The sequence below is a fragment of the Neofelis nebulosa genome, chromosome 4 (assembly GCF_028018385.1).
Source record: "Neofelis nebulosa isolate mNeoNeb1 chromosome 4, mNeoNeb1.pri, whole genome shotgun sequence".
NCBI classification, from domain to species: domain Eukaryota; kingdom Metazoa; phylum Chordata; class Mammalia; order Carnivora; family Felidae; genus Neofelis; species Neofelis nebulosa.
In genome coordinates, this window is record NC_080785.1 from 111,105,333 (window position 1) to 111,131,218 (window position 25,886).

General features: G+C 63.2%; 1 protein-coding gene and 1 long non-coding RNA gene across 2 annotated transcripts in view; one reads left to right on the top strand and one right to left on the bottom strand.

Annotated features, from left to right (window-relative positions):
• PLXNA1 (plexin A1) overlaps positions 1 to 25,886 on the top strand; it is a 49,378-nt gene that overhangs the window by 12,595 nt on the left and 10,897 nt on the right. Inside the window, exons 4-23 of the mRNA XM_058725769.1 lie at positions 7,533 to 7,673; positions 8,505 to 8,605; positions 8,925 to 9,048; positions 9,146 to 9,299; positions 9,616 to 9,715; positions 10,877 to 10,991; positions 13,347 to 13,547; positions 15,575 to 15,671; positions 15,742 to 15,935; positions 16,060 to 16,211; positions 16,310 to 16,430; positions 16,739 to 16,875; positions 17,833 to 18,000; positions 18,510 to 18,603; positions 18,810 to 19,049; positions 19,134 to 19,277; positions 19,580 to 19,814; positions 22,271 to 22,413; positions 23,925 to 24,181; positions 24,453 to 24,519. Of these exons, the coding sequence (XP_058581752.1) occupies positions 7,533 to 7,673; positions 8,505 to 8,605; positions 8,925 to 9,048; positions 9,146 to 9,299; positions 9,616 to 9,715; positions 10,877 to 10,991; positions 13,347 to 13,547; positions 15,575 to 15,671; positions 15,742 to 15,935; positions 16,060 to 16,211; positions 16,310 to 16,430; positions 16,739 to 16,875; positions 17,833 to 18,000; positions 18,510 to 18,603; positions 18,810 to 19,049; positions 19,134 to 19,277; positions 19,580 to 19,814; positions 22,271 to 22,413; positions 23,925 to 24,181; positions 24,453 to 24,519 (2,985 nt within the window). The remainder of the gene's footprint in view (positions 1 to 7,532; positions 7,674 to 8,504; positions 8,606 to 8,924; positions 9,049 to 9,145; positions 9,300 to 9,615; positions 9,716 to 10,876; positions 10,992 to 13,346; positions 13,548 to 15,574; positions 15,672 to 15,741; positions 15,936 to 16,059; positions 16,212 to 16,309; positions 16,431 to 16,738; positions 16,876 to 17,832; positions 18,001 to 18,509; positions 18,604 to 18,809; positions 19,050 to 19,133; positions 19,278 to 19,579; positions 19,815 to 22,270; positions 22,414 to 23,924; positions 24,182 to 24,452; positions 24,520 to 25,886) is intronic.
• LOC131509718 (uncharacterized) lies at positions 14,078 to 17,244 on the bottom strand. Its single transcript, XR_009260667.1, has 3 exons — positions 16,920 to 17,244; positions 14,891 to 15,072; positions 14,078 to 14,301 (listed from the first exon to the last, which is right to left on the bottom strand). It is a non-coding gene; the product is annotated as an uncharacterized LOC131509718 (long non-coding RNA).

Sequence of the window (25,886 nt, forward strand, 5' to 3'; positions counted from 1 at the left end):
TGGGCCGGGGGAGGGGCACCGCCAGACTAGCCCTGCACTGGCACCATCCCTGCTGCAGGGCTCAGGGGCTGGGCTGAGGAACACAGCCCTGCCGCTCTGGTGGCTGTGCCAGGTGAGAAAGCGGGCCCCGTCTGCCTGAGCATCTGGTTTTTCAAGAGAATCTGGAAATCCGCATTTTGTGTGAGATCTCTTATTGTTAAGCATTGGCAACTAATGACGGGCTTTTAGAAGGCACTGTGGGTCAACCTAAGGGTGCCGTGGGCCACCAGTTTATGACCATGGGGATCTGGGCTGTGGCATCACTGGCTTGCAGGGTGCCTGGCCTTGGGGTGGGACCCGCGGGATGGCCGCCCAGCTGGGCTCCAGGGCTGGGCCGGGCCGTTTTGGAGTCTGGCTAGCAGGGGGGCCTGCCTGGCGAAGCTCCCTCCTGCTGGGGCCTTGGTTTTTATCCCTCAGCACTGGGTGGGCTGTGCCTCCTGGGGGCATTTGGGAAGCCCATGGGAGGCTGCTGTTCCTTCCTGTGTGCTGATCCTTGAGTGGAGGAGGAACACGGCTGTGGCAGCAGCACTCTGGGCCCCAGGGCCCCAGCTCTTCCCTGGCTCTGCAGCATCACAGCCGTGCTGGTAGCTGCTGAGCATCTGCATGGGTTGCTCTGGGCCTGGGCTGCCAGTGACAGAGATACCTCTTAACCTCCAGTGGCCTCACGGCTCTAAAAGCTTCCCCTTGGATGCTTTTCCCATTCCCCTAGGACTCCCCTTCCCCCGCCTCCCCCCCCCCCCCCCCCCCCCCCCCCCGCTCCACTCTCCTTAGGATGCTGAAATTCAGAGATCCTGGGAGTCTGGTGGTGTTTCCAAGACCTGCATAGAGCAGTGTGGGCCTCTTCACGGTCCTTGCACCAGGGACCTGTCCTGGGTCAGAGCCTGCTCTGCGCGTCCAGCAGGGGTCCCTGCTCCCCCAGCCCAGGTCTGTGCGGGAGGCTGACTGGGGAGCCCCTGAGGGGCTGGGGGAAAGATGTTGGCCCCGAGAGAGATCCTGGGCAGGACCAGGCCCCCAGCCCCCGAACTCCTCAGCGGCAGGGAGTGGCACCACCTCCCTGGATTTGTATCTTGTGTGGCAGGGGGATGCCCTTGACTCCCAGTGACCTGACCTCTAGAGGCCCACAGAGGCTCCGAGGGGCAGCCTGCACCATTGGTGACCATGCCTGTGGGTGTCCTCATCATGCTGGAACGTGAGCCCTGAGCACAAGCACGCGGCTGCCTGTAGCGTGGCGGGGGGTGGGGCAGGGAGGTCCGCGGCCTCCTGCACGTGCCTAGTGTATGACTGACGTCCACTCTCAGTTGTGATGTATCCGCAGGAAAGTACACAGCTGTGGGTGTGTGACCTGGAGCATGTCATGGGAAGCACGCCAGGCCCCCTGTCCCTGGGAAGGTCGCTCCCCCCACCAAGCATCACTTTACTGGTTAACCTCCGTCCCTAGGGCTGTTATGCCAGTTTGGGGTTTTTTGTGGGTCATGTAGCACGTCGTCTTTTGTCTTCCTTCCTCATTGTCATTGGTGGGGCTCGCCCGTGCTGTCGTGGGCAGGCGTGCTCCATTCTGTGTCGTGATGACATCGTGTACTGCAGACCTGCGTGCACGGGGCCCTCCCGCCTGGGGCAGGCCCAGCGTTGTTCCCTGTGGGTCTGCAGTGGTGGTGCTGCCACGTGAATTCTGTGGCACAGGCTCCGCGCGTGCAGGGCCGCGTTGCTGTTGAGTTTCCACCTGGGAGCAGGGCCGCTGGGCCTCTCTTCTTCTCCTGTCCTGAAGCTCTAGAACTGTCGGTGTTGCCATTTCCAGGATTAGGTGTGGTACTGCCTGGCCGAGTGGTTGATCTCATACAGCCATGCTTGGGGCAGGTTACTGGGTCCTGGTGGAGTTCTACCCTCCAGAGTGTTGTTAGCGGAGAGTAGAGGGGTCCCGGCCGCCTGCTTCCCGTGTGTCTTAGTTGCTGTGCCTGTGGAGCCCCGTGGGTCACTGTGGGGCACTGCCCCTTCCTGCTAAGGACGTGGTCCCTGGAACCTTTGGTGGTATTGCCCGGTACCCTGGGGGACGTGTGTGTGTCCTGGGGACGACATGCTATGCTCTTTCTGGTTCTCCGGGCCATGGCACCAGAGGGCGCAGGGGCCTCTCATTCCCGCCCTGGGTCTGTCTAGTGACTCCCCTGCCCTTTGTCCCAGAACCAGTGCCAGCACTGCTTTTCTGCCCCTCCGTCGGTGGTCAGCAGTCACCCACAGGCATGCATGGAGGGTCCCGCCCCTGGCCCTACACTACAGGCCCACCTTCCTGCGGGGTCTGGCCAATCAGGCCTTAGCCACAGCAGGGGCGCCTAGGCATTTTTGACGAGCATGATGCTTTCGGGCGCAGGCAGGCAGTGGCCACCCTGTGCCCAGCCCTGTGTGCACCTAGCTGTGGGCCTGGCTTGGTGGAGGTGGCCTCGTGAAGGTCCAGGGTTACTGCCTGCAGTGTGTAGTTCCCCCGCCCATGGACAGATAGGTCCCTGACCTCCAGGACCTGTCCTCTAAGGGGTCAGGGCGTGGGAACCCGTGGCATTGCAGCAAGGTGGGTACATAGACTAGAACAGCCCCACTGAGGGGTCTTCCAGGAAGGGCATTCTGGAAGGAGAGAACAGTAAGGCCAAAGCTCAGGCCGTGTGATCTGTGTTGCCTTGTGGCCCGGCTTTGTGTGGCCTCCATGGCCGTGAGGCAGATTCCCCAGGGTGGTTGTGCACCTCGACCTCATGGCAGCATCTAGCCTTGGGGGCCCAGTTTCCAGGCAGCTTTCCAAGCAGTCTTTCCTCCCCTACTGTTGGAACCACGAGCTTCTGAACTCTAACACAGCCCTGTGAGGTGGATTTCTGCTGGCAGATGAGGAGACCAAGGGTCAAAGAGGACCACTGTTTATGTTGGTTGGTGTCCGCTTTCCTCTGTGTTGAGGGCTAGGGTTGAAAAAGACAAGATTCTTGGGACTCTCCCTCCCAATCTCGCCAGGTGTGTTTGGCCCAATTAGAGCCATTGGGCCTCCTGCAAATCATGTTTTAATTACCCAAGTACTGCCAAGAGGAAATTGTTAATTGCTTTTCCAATATCAAATTCCTCCTGGCCTTTGTGAGAATGGTCCCAGGAAGGGGCCTGGAAGCTGCCCCCAGCTGGAGGGAGCGGGGGTGGTGGGGGGAATCCTGTGGCAGCTGGTGAGGGGATGAGAGGGGCCCAGGAGCTGGGTTCACCCACACGGCCACACGGCCCTCACCGGGAGAAGGAAGATGGGCTCCTTCAAGGAGAGAGGGCAGCCCCTCCCAGGACCACTCTGCTGCCCAGGGGGCTGGGAATAGGCTGGGCAGCTGTACGTACTAGAGGAGGAAGACACCCATGGGGTCCCAGCCCTGTAGCCGGTTCACTGGCTGCTGTCCTCCCATCTTCTGCCTGTCCCATCACCTGGGGTCCTGTTCACCTGTTCTCTGGTTTAGTCAGCGCACCACTATTCCACAGATAGGGACACGAGGGCCGTTACCTCGGGATGGGTAGAGCAGGGAACTCTTTCCTTTCCCTGGTCGGGGCCAAGCTGGGCAGCCCCCTGCCTCCGGGCGGCTAGGGCGCGTGCCGGCCTTGGCAAGCGGCCTGCGTGGCCCAGACATCCTCCCAGTGCCCCCACCCGCCCTCGGCACAGAGAATGGGCTCTTTGTTAGATCTGGGCTGGACGGACAGCTGACCTGGCCAGGCCGCAGCAGTTGGCGAGAGCCACGCGGTGATGGGTGCGGGGGCAGCCGGCTGGGCTGGCCTGGGGTTTAGGCCCCAGGGCCAGGGGCTGCCCACCTGCTGCTGGCTACCTCCCCTTGGCCCTGCACAGGGCTCTCTTTGCAGGACCCCCCCTCACCCCCTACCGTGTGTCCTGGGTCCCCAGGACCTGTTGGCCTGGGGTGAAGGTGAAACTGCACCTGGCCTCTCTGTGGGAACAGGCGGTTGATGCCTCATGGTGGTGGTGCGTGTGTGGCCCAGTGTTTTTTGGTCCTGGCACCAAGAGGTTGCTGGGGCCAGGCCCCTCTCTGGGGGCACTGACAGCCCTTGTGCCTCAGCTCAGAATGTAGGGGACTCCCCCACGTACAGAGGTACAGGGGAAAAAAAACCCAGGTTGGAGAAGTGGGTGAGCCAGAGGGCTGGGCCAGAGGCTGGATGGGAGTGGCTCTGTCCCTCTGGGTCAGAGCCAGGGGCGGGTGGGTGCCTGGGCGTGGTGTAGCCCATCAGGCATGCCCTGGGAGGCTGGCCACCTCCTCTCCAGCCATCTAGGCAGGAGGAGGAGGCGTCCTTTCTCAGCAGGTGTGGGGAAGGGCACCAATGGCAGAGGGACAGAGCCGAGTTTGGACCCTGAGGTTCTTCTGTGGTGGGACATGGGAGGGAAGGTGGTCGTGGCTAGTTGTGGAAGGTTCTGGTAGTCTTGGGGAAGGGTTTGCAGAGCACAGAGGTGACAGCTGGAGGTGGGAGGGAAGATCCCAGGGGATGCCGGAAGTCTCTCCTGTGTGTGCTGCGGGCCGGCTGCCCCAGGGTGGGCCATCCCCAGGTGGGTGGCCCTCGACCGGACAGCTGTGTGCAGGGGAGTGGCATCGGCACGTGTGCTCCCGGCAGCGTGGCATATGTCCTGCTGTCCTGCCAGCCGCCTGGCCCTGTGCCTGCCCTGCACGCCCCTTGTCCCTGGAATGCCTTCCTGGCGGCATACTGCATCCCTCCTCCCGCTTTTGGAGCAGACTCTATGTCCCCAGGTGCAAGTGGCAGTCCAGGGCCTCGCAAGTCTCGGTTCACCTGTCTGTGCTGCACCGGCCCTGCAGCCTGAAAACCAGCTGTGACACAGCAGGCATGTCCTGAGCACTGGTCTTTGCTGGGTTGGACACCTCCTGCCCATCCGACGGTCACACGTGTGCATGCAGGGGCCCTGCTGAGCCTGGACGGTGGCCACTCAGTATACAGTGTGGAGCCTGTCACCCACGTCACATCCACCCACGGGCCTGCCAGCTGTGCCTCCCTGGCACCCCCACTTACTCTGCTTTCTCCAGAAATGTCCCAGCTCCTTGGGGCCTGCCTCTGTGTGTTTGAGGGCCGGGGCTGCCCCGTGCTGAGCAGATGGGTGGACAGATGGATGCGTGGCGGATGGACAGCTGGACATGCACGCTCCCCACTGCAGCTGTTGGGTGCCACCTGTTGGAGTCGGTGTGCTGCCGGCCCAGGGGCGGGGCGTTTCAGAGTCTGGCTCTGGCCTGCCTCCTCTCTTACGTCCCCTAGGATCCTGCTCTTTGCCTGCCCCTTTCCATGGCTCCTGCTGGTGTGCTCCCTGGTTGTGCCCTTCCCTGTAATGTTTCCCTTGTCCCTGCTGGGTTGTGAGTGCCCCTGGATAGGACGTCCATGCCCCGGCCCATGCCCTCAGCCCTCAGTAGGGAGGGAGACGGCAGGCCTGGTAGAGGGGGTTGGTCAGAGTCAGCACCATATGGACACTGGTGGTCCATGTGTCTCGGTGAGGCAGGGCCCCTCGAGTGTCCCTGTTCAGCAGACACTTCTTGAGCGCCCCCTGCATGCAAGGGGCTGAGGTCTGGCCAGGCCAGGCTGTCAAGGCCTCCTGGGCATCCATCCCTGGTATCTGGTTGTGGAGGGGGGCCAGGCTTGGGGCACTGGGGGAGGGGGCCTGGTGCTGGGAGGGCTGGGGTTTGGCCTGTGCTTCTGGGTGGCTGCAGGAGGCACCTGCAGGGAGGAGGCACAGGTGTAAGGCAGGGCTCTGGGAGAAATCCGAAGTCCTGATTTGATCAGTTGGGCTGAGACTAGGGCTGGAGATCTGAGTCCCACGGGTGCACCGGCCTGCACACAGGCCCTGCCCTCCTGACCTCCTTGTCCCCTGCTTCCTGGCCACTGTCCAGGCTGGCCTTGCCAGGCCTGGGTTGTGGCTGCTGGGGTTTGGTGATTGCCTTGAGGTCCAGCCGCCCTCTGTCCCCTCTTCTTGGCACAGTGGCTTGGTCCTTATTTAATTCTCAGAGCAGCTCTGGCAGGGGGAGTGGTGCCTGTCATCACCATCTCACAGGTAGGGGAATAGGCAGAGAGCGGGTCAGCGCACCATGTCGCTTGCACAGCTGGGTGTCTGTGCTGGGCCTTGGGTCCAGGCAGTGTGGGTGTCCAGAGGTGGCACTGCTGGCCTCCCTGAGCTCTCCTGTGGCTGCAGACTCCCCGCCAGCAGCAACTGCCCACCCCCGAGGGCGGAAGGTTCGTGGGGCCGGCTGGGTCCAGGTTGGGGTCCCGTCCACGCTCACCCATAGGGGCGCTGAGGCTGGGCTGCCATGGCCCCTCACCCAGCACCCCTTCTTCCTGGAGGCCGTGGGCTGAAGCCACTTGGGCAGCTCCAGGCCGGGCCTGTGGCCGCCTCCCCCTGCCCAGCTCAGGGCTCAGCTCTTCCGGGTCTGGTTTGACTTAAGCCTGCCTGCCTGGCTGGGAGGCAGCTGAGCGGATGTGGGGGGTGGCCTCGGGCTCTCAGGAATGCGGCCCTCCCCCTCTCCTTCAGCCGGCAGCCTCTGGCCCAGAGTCACAGCGCCCCACCCTGGCTGGCCGCCCTTGGCCAGCGCAGAGCGCAGGGGCGTTCGCCAGCTCCACGGGCCACCCCCACCAAGGAGACCTGCCTTGTCCTGTCAGTGTGGGGGTGCAGAGGAGGGGTGCTGGGCTGAGCCTGGGGCGAGGCGGAGGTGGAGAGGTGGGCTGGCTGCTGGGTCACAGCCAGAGAGGGGCGGGCCTGAGCAGGGCCGGCCACCTTGTGCCCTGGGAGCCTGCCCGGGACTGGCGGAGCTGGGCAGACGCCGCCCCATGAGTCCCGTCTCTGGAAAGCCCCCTGGGTCTCTCTGTTAATTAAATACATTTGTTTGGTAAAAGCAACTAAAAATACTTGCAGCATCGTAAGCTGCAGAGAAGAGCTGGCTAATTAGCGCCCGGTTTGTTTGGGATCTGGAATATATTTCCATGCCGATGAGACGCCCGCCCTCCTGCCTTCTTGCTGGGGTGCACCCCACTCCAGGACCTCACTGGGGCCCCTCACTCCCATGCCACCTCCCTGCCCTGGAACCTCCTGGTGTCACTTCTCAGCCACACTGGACACCTCACTCTCCCTGAAGGCCCCTGCTGCCTCTTCGTGCCTTTCTACCCCCTGCACAAATATGCCTTCCTCTGGGGCACCCAGCCTGGCCCCAAGGAAAGTGGGGCCCCTGCCACTTTTGTGCAGGGCTTGGCTGTACAGCCGGTGACGGGTGGTGGGTTGTGGTTGTTCTCGTGGATGAAGGGGCTAGGTCAGGACTTGCCTACGGGGCTGAAGTTTGTCCCCCATGGCCTCCGTGGTGTGGTTGGAAGCCTCAGCCTTGTCCTTGCGGGGCTTGGGGGGCAGCTGGGGGAGGGGCTCCAGACCCCTGACCTTAAGTAGTTGTGGGGCTGGGCCAGCGTTGGGCATTGCTGGCCCAGCCCCACTTAATCCCTCACTGCCACAGATCCTGGTAGACCTGGGAAACCCTGGCGGCCGGCCAGCCCTGGCCTATGAGAGTGTGGTGGCCCAAGAGAGCAGCCCTATCCTGCGTGACCTGGTCCTCAGCCCCGACCGCCAATACCTCTATGCCATGACGGAAAAGCAGGTGGGTGACCCACTGCAGGACACGTTGCGGGGTGGGTCTGCCCCCATCATTGGCCTACTCTGTCCACCCTGGCTCCAGATTTTCCCCGGTCAGACTTGGAATTCCCAATTTCTCCCTGAACAATTGCATATCCACAGGAACAGATACTTGAATAAGAGCTTTGTGGGAGTATTGGTGTCATTTGAGGACTGGGAGCATACATCTGGGGCCCCGAGTTCTCGGGCTGCGGGCCCGCACAGCACCGGCCTCATCTGCCCATCTCCATGGGGTTGGCACCTGCCCTGGCCCACCTTATCGAGGCCGCGCATTTGTGTTCCCAGCCTAGCGCTTGGAGCCAGCCTCTGACCTTCTCAACCTGGTGACCGCATGCCCCTCTCCCAGCTGTCATGTCATTCCACTTCTCTGAGGACCTCAGTGCCATCCAAGCTGGCGAGGTCGGGGTAAGAGGGGCCCAGCCTGCCTCTGTGCTTAGGACTGGAGTTGATGAGCCCACGCTCCCTTGGAGAACTCAGAATCCGGACAGATGGGAGAGTGACTCTGGCTGGAGTGGTCAGTTCCTCCCTGGATGTCTCACCTGCACTGACTTGCTTGCTCCTTGACTGCTGCCTCCCAGCAGAGGGCCCTGGCCTGTTTAGCCTGATTTGGCCAAGTCAGGGTCACTCAGGACTAGCCTTTGAATAGAACATGCTAGAGAGCGGCCTGAAACGGGGGCCCCGCTCGTGTGTGGGAACAGGACACACACACGCGCGACGGCGGTGAGGAGGTGAGGCTGGCAGGGGTTGCGGGGACGAGCCTCGTGGGGGCCTGACGCCGAGCTTCCCGTGCTGCCAGGTGACTCGTGTGCCCGTGGAGAGCTGTGTGCAGTATGCATCGTGCGAGCTGTGCCTGGGGTCGCGGGACCCCCACTGTGGCTGGTGTGTCCTGCACAGCATGTGAGTCTTGAGGGCCCGGACACCCCTGCCTGGCAGCCTCTGACCTGGGAGAGTCCCACGTGGCCGTCCCGGGCACCTCAGGCAGTCACGGCTCCCTTTTGAGCACCTCCGGGTCTCTCTTGGGCAGGGCGTTTGGCAGTTGCCTGACTGGCTGAGTGATGGCACGCCCAGCGCCGCCCACGAAAGACGGGGTGCGGGGTACAGGTGGTGGGCTTCCCTTAGCATGGGTGACAACAGCCCTGCTGAGCAGGGCCCGGAGGGTCGGGGTGCCCCTCTGGCCTCCTCCCCCACGCCCAGCCCCAGCACCCTCTGCCCGCAGCTGCTCACGGCAGGACGCCTGTGAGCGGGCGGACGAGCCCCAGCGCTTCGCCTCCGACCTGCTGCAGTGCGTGCAGCTGACGGTGCAGCCTCGAAACGTCTCCGTCACCATGTCTCAGGTTCCGGTGAGCGTGGCTGCCCTGGTGCGGGGTCGGGGCGACCAGCGGGGGTGGGGGGGGGGATGAGAGCTCCTTGCTCACCGAAGCCTCCTGTGGGGCCCAGCTTGTGCTGCAGGCCTGGAACGTGCCCGACCTCTCTGCCGGCGTCAACTGCTCCTTTGAGGACTTCACCGAGTCCGAGAGCATCCTGGAGGACGGCCGCATCCACTGCCGCTCGCCCTCTGCTCGGGAGGTGGCGCCCATCACACGAGGCCAGGGTGAGTGCCACCGTGGGCGGGGGTCAGAGCGGCACCTGGAGCCGTCCTGGTGGGGTCTGTGAATGGGTGTTGCGTGGTCACTGTAGGCTGGCAGGGGAAGGAGCAGGTGCCTGCTCTGGGAGATGGGGCCGCAGCTGCCTGTCCATGGGAGGCTCCCAGGGTCTGAGGGGGAGGGGTGCAGCCAGGGGCCGTACAGGTGGTGAGGGGGGAGGGTCCCTGGCAAGGCCTGTCCCTGTTCCGGGCTGGCCCTGGGAGAGGGTCCTGGGGCCTGCAGCCCCGGGTGGCCCGATGACTCAGGCCTGTGCTGCTTCTGCAGGAGACCAGCGGGTGGTCAAGCTTTACCTGAAGTCTAAGGAGACAGGCAAGAAGTTTGCATCCGTGGACTTCGTCTTCTACAACTGCAGCGTCCACCAGTCGTGAGTGTCCTGGGACTCCTGCACTGACCACCCCGGCAGGGCAGGGCAGGGCAGGGCAGGGCATGGCTCTGTGTGGCCCGGTGGTCAGGGCGGGAGGAGAGGCCCTCGTAAGAGTCTCTCACCTGGCAGGGGGGCCGGCGAGGGCACGGCCTCCAGGCGGCAGATGGAGAGGAGGCTCAGGCCGGGGCTGTGAGAGCAGGGCAGGGGAGGGGAGCGAGGTGCGATTCAAACAAGGCGAGTCTCGCCGGCCTCTCGCAGGCTGCTGACGTGTGAGGAGTGGGATCGGGGGGCCCACCCAGGTGTATGGGTCAGCCACAGAGCCAGAGGCACCTGGGTTTCAGTTGTGCCTTTGTTGGCTGACCGGCAGACTGCCTGCCTCTTCGTGGGGGCCCACTGAGGGCCTGGGTGTTGATATTACTAGGTTATGATCTCTCTATCCAGGGTGGGCTGGGATGTTTGGAGCAGCGGGCAGGACTCTGGAGCTGGAGGGGATTGAGGGTCTCGGGAGAAGCAGGGTGGCCGGCGGGTTGGGAGGTCCCTGGGAGAAGCTAGAGGTAGTTTTCTCCAGTGTAAGTGGGTCCATGGGGGCTGCAGAGATGACAGGGCTGCAGCCACAGGAGGTTGCGCAGGCCACAGCGCCGCAGGGACCTGTCTAGGCCCTGGGGACGTGTGGGAGAGAACCGGACAAGCGCCTGCCAGGCGGAGCTTGCCTTCTGGTCAGGGAGACGGATGTCCGCCACGGCTCTGCTGGGCCCTGCAGCGACGGCTTCCCTCCTAAATTTAAACCCAAGTTAATTAAGATGAGATTGGAATTTAAAAGACAGTTCTGTACGTGCACCAGCACATTTTCCTAGTGCTTGTTGTCACGTGTGACTTGGTGTGGCCAGTGGTCACCTCGGTGCACAGCGCAGGCTTTCGTCACGTCCGTAACCAGGAAGGTTGTGTCAGCAGACACTGGGGTGGACTGTCAGGTGTTCAGGGTCCGGACAAAAGGCAGTGCAAAGAGAGGGAAGCACGGGATGGAGGAGCAGCCAGTGCAAAGGTCCTGAGGTGGCACTGTGAACTGCTGAAGAAGTAGCAGGCAGGTGATGCGGCCCCGTGCGGCCCCTGGGTGGAGCCACAGGTCGCCCCGGTGTCAGCACGCCTGCCCTCTCCCCGCAGCTGCCTGTCTTGTGTCAACGGCTCCTTCCCCTGCCACTGGTGCAAATACCGCCACGTGTGCACACACAACGCTGCCGACTGCGCCTTTCTGGAGGGCCGTGTCAACGTGTCTGAGGTGAGGCCAGCCTGAGGAGCTCAGGGTTTGAGAGGCGTGGTGGAGCCGGGTGTCGCCTGCAGCTGGCAGTGGGAGAGCTCCCATGGGCGGCCGGGACGCTGCGCCAGAGGCCTGTGCTGTTCGGGACCTTGTCCAAGGCCACCTTGACCCGAGGCCAACCAGTAGCGTTTGTTGGCGGCCTCTTGATGTGCTTCGTGGTCCTCAGGGAAGGCCTCCCACCTGGGCTTCTGTGTGGGGGCGATAGACCAAAGGGATGCCCGAGGGACGATGCAGGGAGAGGGGGACTGTCCACCCGATACGGTGAGGTGTGTGGGCAGGCGGGAAAGGCCCGGCGCCCAGAATCCGTGTGGATGAGGGAACCCATCAGACTGACTTGCAGGGTGGGCGGTTGGTTTTCGGAGTCATTTGAGGTACCGCGTAGTAATTGATAGTAATTAGGTAGTAATTATTTTGGAGCCTGGGCAGGGCGCTGACTTTATTTATGAACAGCCAGGCTACTTTTCCTGGAACCCGAGGCGCTCGGAACCAGGACCGGCCGACCTGGGATCCTGTCAGAGGGTACAGAGCCGGAACTGGAGGCCAGGGCCCTTGTTTGCAGTGGACACCGTGCCCGTGGTTGGACGGGGCAGGAGGGTGGTTGTGGGGGCAGAAGAGGTGCAGCGTGCCTCAGGCCACTCCTTACAGAGCCTCCCCCGACCAGCCTCCACCATCACCCCCCAGGCCCCTGTCCCCTCCCTGCTGTGACATTGCCCATCATGGGACAAGGTGGCAGTCAGGGGCAGGCCAGGAACAGGCAGGGACCTTGGGCATTTGGCGGGAGCAGTATCTGGGTGAGCAGCTGGTGTGAGAGCCAGGGTGTGGGGATGGGCAGTGGGCTTCCCTCGGAGTGTGGCCCACATGAGGAGCTGGGCACAGGTGTCCTGAGGGCAGGCAGGGGGGCCGTGGGGCAGCAGGAAGCTGGTTAGTGACCCCAGGGTCTGGGGACCTCAGGGAGGGCTGTCGTGGGCCTGGGTGGAACAGCATGTGCAGACCCTCCTGAGGAGGGTTCAGGACTGGGCTGAGGGTGGTCATGGGGTCCAGGGAGGTTGCCGTGGGAAGGGACTCATCCTAATGATACACCGTCTTCAGCCGTAGTCCGGGTTTTATGGGGACTTTTCTAAGGAGAATGACACAGGCCCAAACTTGACCAGTCCTGTTGCTTGGAAGGAGCAGGCTCCTCCCCCTCAGGTTCCCCTCTTCCTATCTCTGCTTCTGGTTTGGATCTCCTGGGAGGTGGCCCCTCAGGAGCATGGTGCCAGGGAACAGCCTCAGCCAGACTCCAGCCTGATGCGGGCACAGAGCCTACAGCCCGGGACAGACCAGGGCCTCCTGGGCAGCAGAGATAGTGTCTGCAGAGGGACGTGTGAGCTTGGGGGGTGACGGGAGCCAAGTCCTGGTGGCCAGAAGGAGCCAGGGCTGCCGGGGGTCCAGGAGGGGCAGCCGGGGGCTGGAGAGGCAGCAGGAGGGTCCCTGGGCATGGGGGCTGGCCTGGGCACCCCGTCAAATGGCCAGGGAAGTGCTGGTGTAGGTGTGGGCGCCTGAACACGTGGACGGTAGCTCTGCGTACATGTCCCCATCACCTGCCTCTCCCCGGGGTGGAGGAGGGGAGGGAGGGCATCCCTGCAGACCCGGGAGTTAGTGGCCATCCTGCCTGTCTGTCCCTGCCAGAGTCCGGGCCCCTCCTCAGGCCCCCAGAACCTCTGCAGAGCCAGTCCTGGGCCTGTGCCTGCCGTGGGAGCTGTTGCAGGGCTTGGGGATTATGGCCTGTTTTCAGCATCTCTATTTAAAGCCCAGCTCAGCATAGCTCCCGCGGGGCCTTCCCTTCCCGCAGCTCCTGCCGGCAGTGCTGCAAGGAAGCTGGGCCATTGCATCAGTTTGTTGCCCAAATGCTGGCCCTGGGGGCCCCGGGCTGTTTTTCTGCGCAGCTCTGGCTATTTTTACATGCTCCCTGGGCCCCCAGCTGTGAGCTCAAGCCCCAACGCCCCATGCTCAGCTGCTTCTGCCTCAAGGGCCTGTTCAGCTGTGGGCCAGATGGGGCTCCCTCGGTGCTGAACAGTGGGGTCATAGCATGCTAGGCGGGGCACTTGGGCCCGCAGGTGAGAGGGCCTATAGTATGTGGCCATAGCCTGGCAGGTGCAGAACTCAGGCCTCCTGCCTCCAGCCCTGCTGGCAGTTCCTGAGGTTTCAGTCCGCCAGTGTGTAAAATGGGCCCAGGGGTGCCTGCCCGCAGGCTCTGTGCACAGACGGGGGTCTGGGCCATAGTAGGGGGCACCACGCTCACACCCAGCCTTTCAGCCGAAGCCTTGTTGTCCCCAGGACTGCCCGCAGATCCTGCCCTCCACCCAGATCTACGTGCCGGTGGGCGTGGTGAAGCCCATCACCCTGGCCGCGCGCAACCTTCCGCAGCCGCAGTCGGGCCAGCGTGGGTACGAGTGCCTCTTCCACATCCCGGGGAGCCCGGCCCGCGTCACCGCCCTGCGCTTCAACAGCTCCAGCCTGCAGTGCCAGAACTCCTCGGTGAGGCGGGGTGGCTCCTGGAGCCCCGTGTGCCGGACCGCGCCCGTCACCCTCACGGCCTCAGGATCCGGTTTCTGCCCTTAGCGCGAAGGCGGTGCATAGTCAGGGGTGGCCGGGATGGCTCAGAAGGCACTCCAGGCTCGGCAGGCCGGGGCCACGGCCTCGGGTGCCCCCTGGGTGTGTGGGTGAGAGGGCCGCAGATGGAGATGTGCCAAGAGCCACCCAGGTGACTGGCAGGTGCACATCTCAGATGTGGGAGAGGATACTCAGAAACAGGGTGGGAAGTGCACGTCTGGCTTTGCATGGGGTCTCCTGACGTGGGTGAGGAGGCCAGATTGGTGTGTGGGAACGCCCTCGTGCCACCTTCACCCGTGCTCCCAGGAGGGCCACCGTCAGGGCGACAGTGACCGAGCGCTCAGCTCCTTTTGTGTGTCCTGGGGCCAACCCCAGAAAGTATTCACAGTGGCTGGCACATCAGCTGGTGGTGTTGCCTCAGGGCCAGGAAGCAGCCGCTTTTGGAGTCCAGAACCTGATAGGGTCACGGTTCTAAAGCCTTTAGTCAAGTCCAGGGAGTTTAGTGATGGTGATCTCTGCAAAGCCAAGTCCTTCCCTGGCAGATGGGGGGGAGTGGTGTTGCATGGTGGTCCGAAGGCCACTCGAGCTCTCCTCTGGCTGGCTCTGTGACTGCTGGCAGGCCTCAGTTTCTCTGTCTGTTCAGGAAGAGTGTCATCGGAGAGAATCCCAGGGGAGAGGCCTACGGTCAGAGGTGTGGCCTCCTGCTAATGGTGGTGACTCCTTGACCAGCATGTCGTGTGTCCAGCGGGGTGGGCAGGGGGTCCCAACAGCCTCCTGGGGGCAGGTCGCCACTTGGCCAGGCCCTGTGCCCTGCAGCTGGCCCAAGAGGTCCCTGCACCTTCCTGCCCTGTGCTTCCCATCCTCTCTCCTCACTCTGTCACACCTTACACCTGCATCTCTCCAGGTCCTGTGGCCTGGCTGCTTCAACCCTCCCCTTGCTCTCCGGCTGTCTGTTGGTGCCTCCCCTGCCCCATTTCTCTGCCGTCCCCGAGCCTCTGTCCCCTCCATCCTGCCCTCCCCCAACCCCCCGGCCCACATTTGTCTTTCCGGTGACTGTGTTGAAAGGGAAAAGGGAGTACCAGGGAATTTGATAGGATCCAATTAAATTCCTGCAGATAAAATAATGATGAATTGCTCTGGGATGGAGTGGAGGTCCTCAGCTGCAGAAAGTGGGACACAGCTGGGAGCGCCGGGCCCGGGCTCCCTGGGGAGGGGTATTGTCCCTGAGCCCAGCCCATCCAGGGGTGGGGTGGGGGGCAGAGACTCACCTGCTGGTGCTTCCTGCTGGCCTGTGCCCAGAGCTCAGGGCACACATCTTACACCTCAGGGCAGGCCTGGTGTAGGGATTACTGAGTCCACTCAGCAGACAAAGAAACAGAGGTTCGTAGAGAACCCGTGACACATAGCCAAGGGGGCCAGTTGGGGAGTTCTGATTTCCTGGTGGGTCAGACTGCAGGGGGAAGTGGGTGGTCACTCTGGAGTGTGTGCCTCATGTGGCTGCTGGGGACAGGGCCTTGGCTGGAGAGTGGGGATTCTGGCCACCAAGAAAAAACTCCCCGTGTGTGTGTGCACGCGCGTGCACATTTGGGCTGCTGGGGACAGGGCCTTGGCTGGAGAGTGGGGATTCTGGCCACCAAGAAAAAACTCCCCATGTGTGTGTGCACGCGCATGCACATTTGGGCTGTGGTGGAGGGAGAGCTGCGTGTGACAGCTTAGCCCTCTAGGCTGGCTAGTGGGTGGGTGGCTGTCTGGGATTTCTGGGTCCAGATTGGAAATGCCATTCTGGACAGGCAGAGCCCGTAGGCTCTGCCCTGCCAAGCCTGCTTCCAGGGGCCAGTCCCAGAGGTAGCCAGGAGGGGCATGCAGGCCCTGACTCACTGCCGTGGGCAGTGGCCCGCGACCTCAGAGTCTAGGCTATGCACGTGGCCTGACCGCTTGCCCTCTGCCCGCAGTATTCCTACGAGGGCAATGATGTCAGCGACCTGCCCGTGAACCTGTCGGTGGTGTGGAACGGTGACTTCGTCATCGACAACCCTCAGAACATCCAGGGTGAGCTGGGTGGGCTGCCTCGGAGGGTGGGGCTGAGGGTGGGCCGAGCTGACCGTGCCCCTCCCCACAGCCCACCTCTACAAGTGCCCGGCCCTTCGAGAGAGCTGCGGCCTCTGCCTCAAGGCCGACCCGCGCTTCGAGTGCGGTTGGTGCGTGGCCGAACGCCGGTGCTCCCTGCGCCCCCACTGCCCCGCCGATGCACCTGCCGCCTGGATGCATGCCCGCCACGGCAGCAGCCGCTGCGCTGACCCCAAGATCCTTAAGGTAGGCAGACCTGCCAGCCCTGAGCAGAGACACGGACCCCCCCCACCCCCAGCTGCCTCCCGCGCAGGGCCCTTCCTGGCCCATGGTGGTCCACACCCATGTCCCAGCCTCGGCCTCTCCGCAGCTGTTCCCCGAGACGGGCCCGCGGCAAGGAGGCACACGGCTCACCATCACGGGTGAGAACCTGGGCCTGCGCTTTGAGGACGTGCGGCTGGGCGTGCGCGTGGGCAAGGTGCTGTGCAGCCCCGTGGAGAGCGAGTACATCAGTGCTGAGCAGTGAGTGCAGCCTGGCGGGCCCAGCGGGCAGGTGGGCAGGGGGTCCCGACACCCGGGCTGGACCCCACAGCCCGCTAAGGTCACCTGGTGCCCCCCAGGATCGTCTGCGAGATCGGGGATGCGAGCACAGTGCGATCTCACGATGCCCTAGTGGAGGTGTGCGTGCGAGACTGCTCTCCTCACTACCGGGCCTTGTCACCCAAGCGCTTCACCTTCGTGGTAAGCCCTTCTCGGCCTGGACCCCTGTCCTCCCCCAGTGGCTGAGGGGAGCTGTGCAGGGGCTAGATTGAGCTCCTGGTCCTCCGTGGGCCCCCTCATCCAGCAACACCTTTGTTCTGGTCTCCCCTCAGCCTCCTGGTCTCCAAGGCCTAACTGCAGGTCCCTGCTGCATACTTCGGGCCCTGACTGTGGGCCGTGCCTGGGAGCCCTTGAACACAGGGCCTGAGGCATGGCTGGGGGTGCAAGCAGGCCTCTGGCCCCAGGGCAGGCCTTCCTTGCACCTCATGCAAGTCCCTTCTTCCCCCTAGACTCCAACCTTCTATCGAGTGAGCCCTGCCCGAGGGCCTCTTTCCGGGGGCACCTGGATTGGCATCGAGGGCAGCCACCTGAATGCAGGCAGTGACGTGGCTGTGTCTGTTGGCGGCCGGCCCTGCTCCTTCTCCTGGTATGGGGTACAGATGGGGGGTAGGGGGTCGGGGCAAGGCCTACCTTCCCTGGGTAGTGGTTGGTTCAGATGGCTGCATGCCCCCTCTTGTTGCCCAGGAAACAAGGGGGGGGGGGGTGTGTGGAGAGCCTGGTTGGGGTGATCGCCATGGAAACCAGAGGCGGAGAGTGTTACTATGGAGACAGGCTACCTCTAGAGTGGGAAGGGCAGGGCGGGCAGTGTTGGGGGAGTGGGCGGGCCTGGACCCAAGGGAGGGGGGCACAACTGCCCTGTTCTGGGGTGAGGGGGATCCCTTGGGAACACAAGTATTTAAAAAAATTTTCTTAAGAGAGAAAAACGAAATCTTGACAAAAGCCCCGAGGCTTGAAGTGGATAATTTTAGATTAGGGATGATAATGGAACGGCCCTTTAAATATTTTCCTGCAGTAATTATCCGCTATCAGACTAATTATCGGTGTTTGCAGCCTTGCCGCAGGAGCGGGCCTGGCGGCTGCGGAGCCTCCCGGCTATGCTGAAGGAGCCGAGGGGACAGGGACCCAGGTGCAGGCAGTGACCGGCTGGCTGCTTGGCGGGGGTGACCGAGCGCCCCCACCACCCTGGCCGGTTCATTCTGCCTCCTCATGGCCCAGGCTTGGGGTGGCTCTGTTTTCAGATCAGGAGACAGCATGGAGGTGGGGCAGGGTGTGGGCATCCCTTCACGAGAGTTGGTGCTGAGCATGGCCCTCTGGGAGACATGCCCCCGGCCCTGAAGAAGGGCTGATGGGAAAGTGGCTGTAACAGTCATCAGCAACCAGGAGCAGGGCCTCTGGTGGCTCTGTGTCCCAGGGGGCAGGCAAGGCCCGGGGAGGTCCAGTGACTTGCCCACACACCTGTCTGTGATGGAGCCTAGATGCTTAGCCCACCTTGGAGGCAAGCTCCAGCACCTCCCTGCGCCTCACTGTCCCCTGGCCCCTCTAGGAGGAACTCCAGAGAGATCCGGTGTCTGACGCCCCCTGGGCAGAGCCCCGGCAGTGCGCCCATCGTCATCAACATCAACCGTGCTCAGCTCACCAACCCTGAGGTGAAGTACAATTATACGGAGGACCCCACCATCCTGAAGATCGACCCTGAGTGGAGCATCAACAGGTGGGCCCCCCCAGCCCGCCCCGAGCCCCAGCATCAACAGGTGGGCCCCTCCAGCCTGCCCCGAGCCCCAGCAGCCCCATCGGTCCTGTGTGGTGCCATTGAGGGTGGAGCTCCTGTACCCGCCTCTCTCTCTTGCTTCTCAGCCTGGGGGGTGGTGGCTGAACCTGCTCTGTGCTGCCTGAGTCTGTCTCTGGGGGTGGGTGCAGAATAAAGGAAAAGTGAGTGAAGACGGAGACCGCTGCTGTGCCCTGGATGTGACAACTTGGTGTCCGTGTTAATCGAGGAAACAAACTCCTCTCTAAGCTCTGTGATGCTGCACTCTTCACGGTGCCCAGAGCCGCCCTCTCAGGACAGGGGACCCTGTCTGCGTTGAGATGTGGTGGCCGAAATCAGAGGTCCAGTGCACAGGGGTCTTTGGGGGGCGGACTGGAGTGTGTGGCCCTACCCATGTGCGCTGGACCTTGGCAGAAGTCCATCTTCCCCCTGTGACCCCCTACTCCGTCTTCTAGCGGAGGGACCCTCCTAACCATCACGGGCACCAACCTGGCCACTGTCCGTGAACCCCGCATCCGGGCCAAGTATGGAGGCGTCGAGAGGGAGAACGTGAGTCCTTGAGGGATCCCTCGTAGCTCGTGCCACTGTGGGGGCGGGGGCGTGGACCCCAGGGAAGGAAGCGGCCCTACCCGGCCAGGTGGGGAGCCCCACGTGCAGGGGAGGCCGCAGCCCCTCGGCCCTGCTGGGGGCGGGGGAGGGGGGGGGTCTGACTCTGTGGGGAGCGGCCAGCCCAGCCTCCGTGCCTGTGTCCCCAGAGCTGCCTGGTGTACAACGACACCACCATGGTGTGCCGTGCCCCGTCGGTGGACAACCCTACGCGTAGCCCGCCAGAGCTGGGGGAGCGGCCGGATGAGCTGGGCTTCATCATGGACGACGTGCGTGCCCTGCTGGTGCTCAACTCCTCCTCCTTCCTCTACTACCCGGACCCTGTGCTGGAGCCACTCAGCCCCACGGGCCTCCTGGAACTGAAGCCCAGCTCCCCACTCATCCTCAAGGTGGGCCGGAGTCAGCGGGTGGTGGCACCGGGTGGCGGGGCTTGCGGGGCAGTGGGGCTCTCTGGCTCATGCCCATGCCCACAGGGCCGGAACCTCCTGCCACCTGCGCCTGGCAACTCGCGGCTCAACTACACGGTGCTCATCGGCTCCACACCCTGCGCCCTCACCGTGTCAGAGACCCAGCTGCTCTGCGAGTCCCCCAACCTCACGGGGCAGCACAAGGTCACGGTGCGTCCACGGCCCGCCCATCATCCGTGATCCAGCCCCAGCTCTGGTCTCTTGGGCACCTGCCTTTGACCCCCTGACCCTGCCTCCCCAGGGCAACGCCAACTTTGTGGCTGAGCCCCAGACTCACCTGTGGCCCAGAGGGAGCCCAACTCAGCCTTCGCCCAGCCCTGGTGCCCCTGGGTGGGCCCAGCACCTGCCCGGACTCCCCACGTCCCCGCCACCCAGCGAGCGTTGTACCAGGGGCCCTCCAGAGCTCCGTGTGGGCGAGGGGCCTCCTGAGCGGCCTGCACCCCCACCCACAGGTCCGGGCTGGTGGCTTCGAATTCTCTCCAGGGATGCTGCAGGTGTACTCGGACAGCCTGCTGACCCTGCCTGCCATCGTTGGCATTGGCGGGGGCGGAGGCCTCCTGCTGCTGGTCATCGTGGCCGTGCTCATAGCCTACAAGCGCAAGTCTCGGGACGCCGATCGCACCCTCAAGCGGCTGCAGCTACAGATGGACAACCTGGAGTCCCGCGTGGCTCTGGAATGCAAGGAAGGTGCGTGGGCGGGACGGGGGGTGGGGAGGGGCCTTGCTGCAGCTGCTGCCACCTGCAAGCCAGGCCCCGTCCTCTGCACCGACTCTGCTTGGTTTTCAACGTTGCCGACACCTTGGTCGTGCCATGCTCGGTCTCAGGCAGGTAGGCGAGGGCCTGACGGGCTCTGGGGTGAGTACAGCCTCCGTGAGTGCTGCTTGAGATGCAGACTCTGGAGCCAGAGCGCTTGCATTTATGACCCTTCTTGGTGGCAGGACCTTGAACAGGCATCCAGCCTTCTTGTGTCTCAGATTACTCATCAGCAGGATGGGCGTGGTGACCGTCTGTGGGGCCAGGCACAGCACCAAGGAGGGGCCCTGTCTTTAGGCCCTCAGCACATGCATACCTTGGTTGGCACTGATCTTTGTCCTCGAGGGGCTGTCTCGGGAATTCTCGGGAATTGGGCCACAGCCCAGCCTCCTAAGGAGGGGCATGTGTCCCTTATGACCCTGCTGTGTGAGCGGTGGAAGTCAGCTCAGAGAGGCTCCAGCAGGGAGACATCGCGTAGGCTCTCGCGCAGGGAAGGTCCGGGGTGCGGCTGACTTCCAGCACGGGTTCCTGTGTCTTCAGGCGTCTCTCCCTGTGGGGACGGGGCCGGCACCACAGGCAAGCTCAGCTTCCCCACTAGGCCCAGCTCTGCCCGATCCCTGACGCCACTCCTGGTTATGTGCCCCACTTCCCTGAAGCCCCCAACGGAGAGTGGGCAAACCCCAAGGGCAGGAGGGGGGTTCCCTGGAGAGTGGGATGGGTTCTGGCAGGCAGGGGCTGCAGGCGTCAGAGAAATGTGAGCTGTGGGCTCAGGGGTCTGCGGGAAAGGCCAGGGTGGCGGCCCCCAAGCTGGAACGGGGGGATGGCGCCCCATCTCTGTCCTGTGGGTCCCAGAGAGGCCAGTGTGCCCAATCACAGACTCATCCCTGGCACAGCAGACACTGCCATACCTGCTCATGTGTCAAGCGTGCTGCTGCTACAGGGTGGACACATGGGGGTTGAGTGTCAGCAGCAGAGAGGTGGGTGCTCAGGCCAGGGCCTGCACGTAGCCCTCCCTGGTGGCCCAGGATGGAGACCCTGGGCTGCGCAGCAGCCGCTTGAGGGGGTGGGTTCAGCTGCTGTGTGTGCTCGGGGCTCTAGGCAGCAGGCAGCAGCCTTGGCCTGTGATGGCCATCCCCGAACCTGGGTGGCTTCTCTGGCTGGTGTGAGGTGGTGACACCTGGGCCCCAGACCAGCCTGGGATGGCCCCCCATCTCCTCGTGGCCCCTGGCCTGCCGCCTCCTCAGGGAAGTTGGGGCTGTTACGAGAGGTGGATACAGCTGCACTAACAGCGATCGACGGGTGAGGGATCCGACTTTTTGCAGATGGCCAGCCCGTAGCTCTGGGAGGCAGGTGGTGGGAGTGTACCTGTTCGGGGCATGAGGAAAGGGAGCTGAGTGGTAGGCAGAGTGTGAGGCCCGGTGGGTGACTGCTGCATGGGACCCTCAGGCCTGCTGCAGGCCTGGTATTGGGCTGTTCATAACTCCACCTGGCCCAGAGTGTCACGTTTGCCCGGGACCTCTGCTTGGCTGAGAACCAGTCCCATGGGACCCAGGCAGGTGTGTGGGGCTTGGGTGGGAGACAGGTGGCCCGGGCGGGGGCCAGGATTGGGAACTCTGCAGGTGGGGTTCTTTTGGGGGTGAGGCAACCATGTGCTGAGGCCGGTGTGCAGGGGGCCTTTATCTGCCGGCGCTGTGTGGGTGCAGTGGCCGGCAGGCGCTCCAGGGCCAGCGGTCCCCAGCAGATGAAGGTCCCTGCTCTGAATTAAACCTGCCAGCCATCCCCCAGAGCCCGTCTAGCGTTCCTCTGGCTCTGGATCAGATAGTGCCTCCCTCGGGCTGTTGCAGAGCAGACACCTCACAGCTCTGGAATGTTCTGTTGAGGCCTGCCCCTGCCCTGCCTGCCTTTGTTTCTGAAAGAAGCAGAGTTGCCCAGAGCAGGTCGGGTGGTGTAGAGGGCCCGGCGGTCCGCGTTCATGCATGTGGTGGCGTGGAGGGCTCGGGGCCTGGGGAGAGCCTCCTGCCTCTCGTACCTGGCCACATCCTTTCTCTTACCAGAAGCTGAGACAGAAGAGCCACAGGGGTGATGTGCCCCCCAGGGTGGTGGAGAGAGCTGCCACCCGCAGTCTCCTGGCCCCCAAGTGCCCGCGTTAGATACGAGGAGCCCCTCCCACCTCGGCCCCAGGCCCAGTACCTTCTCTGCTGTTGTCTTGGTTAATCCTGTGACACGTCAGAGGGACAGAGTTTTTATCTGTGTGTTTGGACTGGGAAAACTGAGGAGTTTCCGGACGGTCACCCAGCCAGCAAGTAGCAGAGCCAGAGTATGAGCCTGGCCCTGCGGGTGGGAGCGCTGGGGCTCTTGGGCACCTGCCCTGACACCTCGTCTGGCTGTAGCCTTTGCAGAGCTGCAGACGGACATCCACGAGCTGACCAACGACCTGGATGGTGCCGGCATCCCGTTCCTCGACTACCGGACATACGCCATGCGGGTGCTCTTCCCCGGGATTGAGGACCACCCAGTGCTCAAGGAGATGGAGGTGGGCTGTCGTCTGGGGCTCACTGGCACCTCTGCCCGCTCCTGGGGCTCCTGGGTTCTGGTGGGCGGCCTGGGAACCCTGGGGGGTGGCTCACACCTGTCGGGTGGGGGCGCTGGGAGGCAAGACCCTTGGCTTCCTTTAGTGCTTCGGCAGTGGCGGGGGGATGCGCCTGGCGGGCGTCTGGGGTCAGGGCCAGGCTTCATCCCAGCCGGCCACCTTGGCTGGGGCCTGGGCTCATTGGGGCCTGCCTCTATTTTACGAAGTCCTTTAGCACACTGGGTACCACCTGTAGCTCACCCATCCCGTCTCCTGGCTGGTTCTGGATGCCGAGCTTCTCTGGGCAGGGGGCTGCTGCCGTGCATGCTGGGAGGTGTGGGTGCCCAGCTAGAGTCTGCATGTGCGTTTGGGGTGAGTGTGTGGCGCTCAGAGAGCCGGGCTCTGCTCTGTATGTGTTGGCAGTGCTCAGACTCTTGGCATGAGCTTAGTGAGGGCGAGAGGGCTGGCCCCAAAGTCCTCTTGGGGCCCCCAGCGGCAGGCCAGGAGTCCAGGCCCCAGCTAGGAACAGGCAGGGGGCTCGGTAAGTTGGCCTGGTCATGCTGTCCCGCTGAGGGTGGTCCCATCTGCACACTTCGGATGTTGGGGAACCCACTCCCGATCGTAGCTCTGTCGGCCGGGCATTCCCTCCTCTGCTGTGCCGGAACGGGTCTTCCTGTCACTCTGGCTCCAGCCCGGGGCTGCTGTGGGCTGCTCATTGCCTCCTCATCCCTGCAGCTGCTGCCACGTCAAGGGTTTCACGTGCTCCACCGGGTCTGTTTCCCAATGTTGCCATCCACCGTGTTGGTCTTGCTGCCCTCATAGACTGTGCATTGTATTTGAGTCTTGTCACTTGTCTGCCTGGGCTGGGAGCACGTGTCCCTGGCAGCCTCTGGTATAGCCTTGTGGGGAATCTCCTATACTGACAAGCCTTGGTGTAGATAAGAGAGAGTAGGGACCCTGGGGCCAGCCATGCCTATGTTCCGTCCTTTTCCCCCCGCACTTCCATGCTGTGTGGCCCTGAACAAGCCTCTTTCTCTTCTGGATTTCGTTGTCTTCCTCTGTGAAAGGGGGAAGGTGGTTTCTGCCTTGGCGGTGTGGGTGCAGAGTGGGACCATGGCCATACTTTGCTGGCGCCCAGCAGATGGGTCATTGAGTCCAGCTTTCTCTTAGCTACTAGAGCTAGGGCTGCAGGAGGTGGCCGTCCCAGAGTCTGGCTGCGAAGAGGGTGGCCCTAGTTCTGCACCTCCCACTGACAGTGGTATGCCCTGGTCTGTGCCCGTGGTGGGCGATTCAAGTGCCGGGCCATATCCATTCTGCCGAGGACAGTTGAGGCCCAGGGACCTGTCAGGGCAACGTGTCCCCCGCCTTCAAGGCCTGCTCTCTGGCCCTGCCCTCAGCCCCTCAGCCAGAAGGTCTGCATCCAGGCCGGGTGTCCCTCTGGGTCTGAGTGGGCCTGTGGCCTGCCCCTCCCCCAGGTGCAGGCCAACGTGGAGAAGTCGCTGACGCTGTTCGGGCAGCTGCTCACCAAGAAGCACTTCCTGCTGACCTTCATCCGCACGCTGGAGGCCCAGCGCAGCTTTTCCATGCGAGACCGCGGGAACGTGGCCTCGCTCATCATGACGGCCCTGCAGGGCGAGATGGAGTATGCCACGGGTGTGCTCAAGCAGCTGCTGTCCGACCTCATCGAGAAGAACCTGGAGAGCAAGAACCACCCCAAGCTGCTGCTGCGGCGGTGAGCCCGCAGGCCCGGGGGCCTAGCTGTCACGTCAGGCACGGGGATCCTACTCCGGGGCACGCCACACTGGCCCCCATCGGTGCCAAGGCAGAGCTGTCCCTGTTCAGAGGCCTGGCTCTGGGGGCAGGGGCTGGGGTCTCCATGGCAGTCCCCCAGCTGCCTGACGCCTGGGGTGCCTCTCGGGGCCTCACCTTCAGCTCCACGGGCGGCGGGTGGGGCGGGCACAGCGGCCCGAGTTAAGCCACCCCTGTCCATGTTGTGCCCCCAGGACCGAATCAGTGGCGGAGAAGATGCTGACCAACTGGTTTACCTTCCTTTTATACAAATTCCTGAAGGTAGGTGGGTGCCAGGGAGGAGAGGATGTCTGAGGCAGGGTGCCAGGCAGGTGAATGGGTTCAAGGGAAAAGGGAGAGAGCGGGACAAGCAGGTGGGGAGGGTGGGGGTCTCAGTCCAGCGTGGCTCATCAGGTCTCAGCACGAGCTCTCCAAGGACATGTGTCTGTTGGCCTCTTTCCTCCTTCTGGAGGCTGTCCACACCTCACCCAGCCCCGAAGCCTCTGTGGCGATCTGTTTGGGGGCCCACGGCTGGCATCTGGCTGAGCTGGAGTTTGGATACAAGCCCAGGTCTCTGTAGCTGAGCCCATGGCCCAGAGCCAAGGATGGAGAGGACACCTGGGCAGCACCTGGTGCTGGCCAGCCTGGCGAGGCTCCTGGGGGCTCCCATTGGCCCCTGTTGTGGGGAGAGGGTGGCTGTCTGGGCTTCCTCTGTGGTTGCCTGGACAGGCCACTGCAGCTGGAGAGAGCCCCCCACCCTCGGGGGACGAGCCCTGAAGGCCTGTGGCCAGCCTCAGAGTGGGGCAGAGGCTACATACGGGCCCTGGTGGATTTTGTTCCGAGTGTAAGTAGTTGGACTGGTCCCCTGTGCTTTAGAAACAAGATGATTTGGACCCAAGCGTCTGGCTTCCCTTAAAATCTGAAGGCTTGGCAGACGGGCCCACAGTCTTGAGAGGTGGGGGTTGGTGAGGCCCTGGTGCAGCCCGGTGTGCATGGTTTGTGTGTGCCCCACCTGGTGTCTGGTTGATGCTCTGCAGGTGGCCGAGGTCATGGGCAGCCCAGTGGCTGCTGGGTGGCAGGAGTCGTGCTGGCACAGGCGGCCTGGGGCTGAATTTTGCCCAGAGCAAAGTCTTGGCCCTGACCGGGGAGAGAGGTGTGGATTGGAAATGGGAACAGGTGCAAGAGGGGCAGGGGGTCAAGGGGACGAGGGATTTGAGCAAAGTCCTGAAGGAAGGGAAGGAGTTAGCCGGACAGAGGGAGCAAGGGCCCGGAGGTGGGTGCCAGGTCCAGCAAGAGTGGTCTGGGGGAGCCTAGCTGAGGCTTGTGCAGTGGGGGCCACAGCAGGAGGTGACAACAGCAGTCTCAAAGTGACCTTATCGTAGCCGGTGATGGAGTTGTGCATTTTCCGTAAAAACGCAGTTCTGTGCAGACCACATCTGGTATACTTCCGTGCTCATTAGGCTGTGTTCTAGAAGCCAAGAGAAGCAAGGGTTAGAGAGTGCAGACAGCTGGTGTTGAGGCCTGTCTCAGTGCCTCCCTGTCTGACCCCAATTCTGCACACCCAGAGAAAGGGGACTCATTTTGACATACGGTTCGAGAACCTAGGTTGGGCGCATGTTGTGTGTGGTTCCAGCGGCGGGTCAGGCCCC